The 6,663-nt window shown below is 41.6% G+C and overlaps 1 protein-coding gene across 2 annotated transcripts; it reads right to left on the minus strand.

The window, feature by feature from the left end:
* Positions 1-622: 622 nt before the first annotated feature.
* On the minus strand, positions 623-6,135 carry LOC148873253 (protein VERNALIZATION 3-like). Of its 2 annotated transcripts, none has more exons than XM_088965425.1 (5): positions 6,122-6,135; positions 1,694-1,874; positions 1,471-1,532; positions 1,313-1,353; positions 623-1,024 (listed from the first exon to the last, which is right to left on the minus strand). In XM_088965425.1, the coding sequence occupies exons 1-5, from the start codon at positions 6,133-6,135 to the stop codon at positions 801-803; spliced, it is 522 nt and encodes a 173-aa protein (XP_088821551.1). In that variant the 3' UTR covers positions 623-800. The 2 variants fall into 2 exon arrangements, with proteins under 2 accessions (XP_088821551.1, XP_088821553.1); XM_088965427.1 differs by lacking the exon at positions 6,122-6,135 and adding an exon at positions 5,187-5,194.
* Positions 6,136-6,663: the final 528 nt, after the last annotated feature.

Genomic DNA, 6,663 nt, shown 5'->3' on the forward strand with positions numbered 1-6,663 from the left:
TATTTCTCTTTACTTGCTATTCGGCAAGATAAGTTCATTAATAAAACAGTCACAGTTAGGGGTGGTCAATAAAAGCAGTGCTGCCGTATCCCTTGAATAACGAAGTACTGCCCACGCTACCCACAACACACTACCCCCTGTGAATTGAACATCTCCCCCTGCACAATATTATGCAGAGGATGAGATGTTCTCTATGTGTGACTGCAATAAACGTGGGCAGAAGATTCGGATTCTAATTCTTGGCGAATGTTAATTTGAACCCAGATTTTCTATTCATTTTTCCTACCCACTTTCTATCCGCCTTGAATTGCAGCCACACATCTTTATTATGAATTGAGAGTGTTGTATGGCTGCAATTTAGGACGGATAGAGTAAGAAATCCCGTTAGCTAGGCAACCCAGAAAACCAGAGTTCTCTTCGGCTATGTTCGGTTTGAAGGAAAAGGTAGGGAAAAGAAAGGAAAGTTAAGAAAACTATACAATGTTTATAAAGGTTTCCTTACCTTTTCCTTTCTTTTCCTACCTTTTCCTTCAAACCAAACACAGCCTTAAGGGCTATATATCAGATAGAACACAGTGAAGAGTAAGGGAGACAGGGGATCATCAGAAAGTGAAATGGAAAGTAATACATACATCGATCCATATGTATATATTTAGATTTCATGCCTTCTAAAAGCCAGTGCACGAAGAAGGAAACATGAGCTAAACATAAGTATAATATTCCAGGCATATGTATAACTATATATCCATTTATTTAATTATTTTAACAGTAGATATCTATATAGATAAATACTCGGTCATTTACCTTCTTCCTCCCCAACCGCCCTCCCTCTGGCTGTTGAAGTAAGTGGCAGCAACCGGCAGTCCAAGATTGTAGAGCTCAGCGAAGTCTCTGGTACAGAAATTCTGGCGCCAGCCCGGAGCACCAGTCGTCTGTCTGCCAGATTGCCGGAACAACACGAAGACATACCTGTGAATCCCAACAATTGTTGGACTCGGACCCTCGTAGCTTGTTATCTCCTGGCCTGAAAACAGGAGATCAGAAGCTGCTTTACTTGTGGCTCCATTTAATAAACTAACTATATATGCAGTGGAGCAATCGAGGTGCAAAATATAGGCTCAGTAGCAATGCACTAGTGGTAGAAAAATGGACGTATTAAGTAATATATAACTTAAGATAGATGTAAATTTTCATAAATAAAACAGGTTTTTGTTCTCGAGTTCGGCGCTTAATTTCACGTGCATTAGATGCATGAGAGAGAGCCCCTTATTAAACGAATACTAGGTACATTTTCAACGCTTGTTTAACGTACCGAAAGTTGCGTCAGTTCCTTCTGGGATATCAACGACCAGCCTAGAATTTAACAAGAACAAGAAACTAATTAGTACACACAGATATATATATATATATATATATATATATATATATATATATATATATAAAAAAGAGAGAGAGAGAGTAGAACATAACCAGTGCAAATACTCTCTCATGGTGGGATCACAAGGATTTGGAGCATCAGGGTCGACCATTACCTGCAAAATTATCAGCCCACAGAATGCAGCTAGCAATTCCTACTTGAAAATTAATGGGAATTTTTGCTTGAATTAAAACAGAACAAGAAAAAGCATGGATTAAAGCAGGTTAACTATATATATATGTATATATATATATATATATATATATATATACTCACGAGTGTGTAAAGTTTTCTTAGGTCATTGCCTCCAATTTCAACTCTAGGCTGGTTAACAACAGCAGAGGGCCTAAACTCACGTCCATTGACATTCCTACCACTGTATGAGACTCTAAAAGATACGGACCTTTCAAAAAGATCCAATACATCCCCTATAATACGACTAAGGACCAAAGGATCTCTTCTCCCCGTCCCAGACATTGTAACTGAATACTGAATAGTTTACAATCCATGGCTATATGTGGTAGCTATATATATAGCGCAAAAAGTCTTCTTTTTGGTTTTTCTTTTCTTGTTAGCAATGGCAAATATAATGTATGCTGGAATCTGCTTCTTTTACCTTTCTTTCACAATAGGAATCTACTTTCTAGCATACCCTAATAATATATAGGTTATAAAAGTGTGTGCTATGAATATTCTGAGAATGGTGAATAGAAAATTGGGACCAACCACTTATATAGAGTTCAAATATATACCTGAAAGATAGTTTGCCAATCTATTAGAGATATGGCTTTAAGTCTAAACATCCAATTTCTCACGAACCATAATATATTTGCAAGTACTTGGCAAGAGACCTACAATTCTTATACTCTATGTCTATCTATACAAGCCCTTATAATATCTGGCAAATTTCTATGCTGACTCCTCGAATTTGTTAGCTGAAGCCTTGGAGCTTCTTGAGGGCATTGATTTGGCTTTGGCTCTTGGTATATTTCGCAGTGAGGGTTATGTTGATTCTTGGATCCTTTGTTGGGTTCAGTTACAGCTCGTTACAGCTCCCTTGCAACGTAACCTTTGGTTGGTATGAACAACTAAATAATACGATTTAGAGACTTGATTCTTTCACTTGTAGTCATATCCTTTGGGAAGGCAACCAGGTAGTGGATGGTCTATTAAATATGGCTTTCTTCACTAGATCTAATTCCATCTTTGTTCATGAAGATCTTCTTCTTGCATTTGACAAAATGTATAGAAACAATTTTATCCATTTCAATGATTACATTTTATGGATAAAAGAGTTATTGTATAATTTACCTAAAAACTAAAAGAACATAGGTAAATTCACTTATTACCTAGGTAAATAGCTTTTTGAAAAATAAATGAGGCCTAAATAGATTAACTTTTTTCTTGACTCGTTTAAAAAATGAGGGAATGCTCTTTTCATGGTGGATATCATCTCTAACTATAGAAATAGTTAGCTCCTTTCTTAGCATATCTCTACTGAAAAGTAGCCACCTCCATTTAGCAAGTGCTCTTACAGCTCTCTAGATCCCACTCTAACCCACATAGCCTTTTCCATGATATCTTTCATGGGCTACTGGAGGGAGCTCTCCTCCTAAGTATTAGACCAACATGTCAAAAGCCCTAGGACTATTCGGCCAGGAAGCCATTCAGGCAACCAGTTTTATTTCCCCCTTAACCCGTTCTTTGGCCAAAAACCATTGACTTAGTCAAGAATCCATTGACCTAGGTGATCAAATTGTTAACCCCGTTCAACCCAGACAACAATTTTTGGCCAGTTTTTATTTTAATTACAACTGGTTGTCCATTCAAACCAGACGATCGAAACATTGACCCAGAAAACCAGTGGCCAAAGCGGTTCGGGTTCTAGGTCAATTTAAAACATTGTTACAAAATGTAGAATATAACTAATTCTAAGCCTGTGGTTTATAATCCGGAGAAAACTTTCACTTATAGTGAACTTTGAGTTGGACTTCATTCAATTTGTAACCATCGTAGCTTTCTTCTCTGCACTTCTTCGTCGTCTTAGAAAAGCCCCAATGCCACACTCACCCTCGTGGGCAGGAAGATATGCCTTTAGTGACAATGGAAGGAATATGCTAGTGGATAGATGACTTGTTTTTAAGTTTGTAAAATAAATGGTCAAAATTCAAGTCTCTTAAGTCACATTTTCTCTAGAATATATGTGCATTAAAGCAAAAAAATATTAAAGAAGCATAAATAAATGTAAACAAAAAGATGAATTAATGGTAACCAGACAATATATACACATACATAAGAGGTCTTGGATTCATGTTTTCTTATCAACATTTTGAAGTTTCTATCTATTTATGTTATGGCCCGGGTGATTTTATAAAACTAGGACTAGTTCATTGGTTTTTTGGTTAAACTAGACAATCATCTAGTTTTGACTGATTTTTCATGAATTATGAATTTCGGTATATGATCGAGCAATCCAAAGGGCTAGGTCATAATTAAACACGTCTGACCAGTCTGGCTCAGTCTGATTTTCTAAACAATGATATTAATTGGTTAATCAAACTGAGGCTAGTTCACCTACTGAACTATGATCATAGATAGATAACACAATTAAAATTTGTTAATTTGTTTTCCTCATTAAATGTGTTGTTTGTTTGTTAATTGTTTTCTTTGTTTTATTGTGTATTTCCAAGTATTTTAACCCACAAGTTATTTATTCCCTTGATGAGCAAAGGTTGATTTAACCAGGCATGTATAGCTAGGGTGTCTGACATCTTATTCTATACCTTGTTGTCACTCCTACAATTTTACTTTTGTTCTCATTTAGAGGCTCAGTTTGGAAGGAGTACTGATGTTGTTCAATCCAATGTGGTGTACGAATCGAGGAAGGCAATCAGATAGTCCTTGTCAATAGGGTAGAGCCGAGGTGGTAGGACAAAACTGTGCTTCAAGACCTGTGATCAAGAAAGGGTGTTAAAGGCTCGAGGAATTATCCCCGAGTAGATACTCCGATGCTCAAGTCAGTAGTGGGTGGTGAATGGTCGGGCCGAGCAATAAAGGTGTTGGTCTTAGTAGAGTAACAATATGGGTGCTAAAGTCGGAATCCATTACCTTGAACGGGAGATACCTTTTTATAGCTAGAGGTCCGTGTCCTTGTTGGATTGAGCTTCTAGGGATGTTGGGATGCGATTAACCGCTGAGGTATTTGGGATAGAGTCCTATTCCCTAGCGGAGTTGTCCTCCTCCCTCCTATCCTTGGTCGTGCTTATCCACGTGACGTATAGCTAACGTGGCTGAGAGGATAACATGGGGGGCTACAGTAATAGCGTTGCGCGGCCACAGCCGCGGAGTCGATGTATGTCGTAGAGCTGGCCGGGCCATGCTGACATGGCCGGGGATGACCAAGCAATGACTGGGCAGCCATGTGTCATCTAAGGCCAGGTCAACCATGACCCGAACACCACTCCCCCAGTTCTGAAGTCGAGGAATGAAGTGCTCGGCCGAGGTGTAGCACGATAGGGTGCTTTGTTTCTCGGCTAAGGAACTCCAAGTTGAAGTCCTGGTTGAGCGTTTTGTTTGCCTCACATTCCTTGGTGCTTGGTGAAACTTGTTACCCGCGCAATGTGGGTTGTGGCTAAGGAGTTCTTCGATTGTCGGCTACGGAACTTCGAGAATTCAAATTTCAGAATCCAAACACCACTCCCCCAATTTTGAAGTCGAGGAGAGGAACGCTCGGCTGAGGCATTGCGCGACTGTAAGAGGAGTGCTCAACCGAGGCATTACGCGGTCATGAGAGGAGTGCTCGGCCAAGGCATTGTGCGATCGTGAGAGGAGTGCTCAGCCGAGGCATTGCACGGTTGTTTACCCTGGTTAGGTGCGAGGAGCTAAGTTGGGCTTCGAAGTCTGGACCTCTCTGATGCTTGGCTATGCTGCGTCGCGGAAGGGCTCTTCATTCTTTGTTGAGGAACTAATACCTGACATTTTGGAATCTGAACACCACTCCCCTAGTTCCGAAGTTGAAGAATGGAGTGCCTGATTAGGATGCAATGTGGGTTCTCTTTTTTTTTTTTTTTTGCCAGTTGGGTTCCTCAGTCTTGTTGTGGCCAAGATCTTCAGTCTTCGATTAGTGGGGCTAGAGTATGTTTCGAGCTCTCATCCTTGGGGCACTCAATTACTAGTCTCGAGAGCTTTTTGGCTCATTGAGGGTTGGTTGTTGCTTAGCTAGCTTTGGTTTGATTGTTAGTCAATGGATGTGTGGAGTTCAATGACCGCCCTCAGGCGCTGATGGGCAGGGGCATTCTTCTCTGCTTTAGGCTCGGGCTGTGGGCAATCGAGGCGGTTTACCTGGTCAGTGATACACTACCGAGCTACACTTCACGGGCTCAGGCCGTTTGAAGATCAGTCGAGTCAATGTTGTGTGCCAAGCTATGTGTGTGTTGTGCAGCGTGTGTTGCGCTTTGGCGCGTTTTGGGGTCCTCTGGGCGAGGATCGTCCTTCGTACGCGTCGGGGTGTGAGGAGGGATGACCTAGTTGGGTGATGCCGCGGAACCCATCGTCTGCATCATCTCAAAGATCTTGTCAACCTTTTCTTGCATTGCTTGGAATTGCGCAAGGTCAACCGCGGCTAGGGGTTGCGGGATTTCTTGGTGTGGAGGGTTGCGTCAGCGAGATTCTCGAGATGGGGATCGGCTTGTCGGTCGCTCAGACTGGTTCTTGGGCATCTTGATCACTTTCTTGGTTGTGCGGTAAGGAAGAGATTTTAGGAAAAGCTTTTTGTGTGTTCCCACAAACGATGTCAATCTAATGCTGCTCGATCCGAGGTGGTGCACGAACCGAGGAAGATAGTCAGATAGTCCTTGCCAATAGGGCAGAGCCGAGGTGGTAGGACTAAGCCACGTTTCAAGACATGTGATCAAGAAAGGGTGTCAGAGGCCCAAGGAGTTATCCCTGGGTAAATACTCTGACGCTCAAGTCAGTAGAGGATGGTGAATGGTCGGGCCGAGCAATAAAGGTGTTGGTTTGGGCAGAATAACAGTATGGGTGCTAAAAGTCGGAATCCCTTACCTTGAGCGGGAGATACCTTTTCATAGCCAGAGGTCTGTGTCCTGGTCGAATTGGGCTCCTAGGGTTGCTGGGATGAGGTTAGCCGCTGAGGTCTTTGGGATAGAGTCCTATTCCCCAGCGGAGTTGTCGTCCTCCCTCCTCCTATCCTTGGTCGTGCTTATCTACGTGACATGTAGTTGACGTGG

Source organism: Nelumbo lutea, chromosome 1 (assembly GCF_056320005.1).
Source record: "Nelumbo lutea isolate HS-2025 chromosome 1, American lotus-T2T, whole genome shotgun sequence".
Classification (NCBI taxonomy): Eukaryota; Viridiplantae; Streptophyta; class Magnoliopsida; order Proteales; family Nelumbonaceae; genus Nelumbo; species Nelumbo lutea.

What these genes read in the sequence shown, in the direction of transcription:
- LOC148873253 (XM_088965425.1), bottom strand. An exon ending in ATGAGAGAGTATTTGCACTG is followed by an intron (nt 1,354 to 1,470) that starts GTTATGTTCTAC and finishes GTTAAATTCTAG; the next exon opens with GCTGGTCGTTGATATCCCAG. An exon ending in AGGAACTGACGCAACTTTCG is followed by an intron (nt 1,025 to 1,312) that starts GTACGTTAAACA and finishes TCCTGTTTTCAG; the next exon opens with GCCAGGAGATAACAAGCTAC.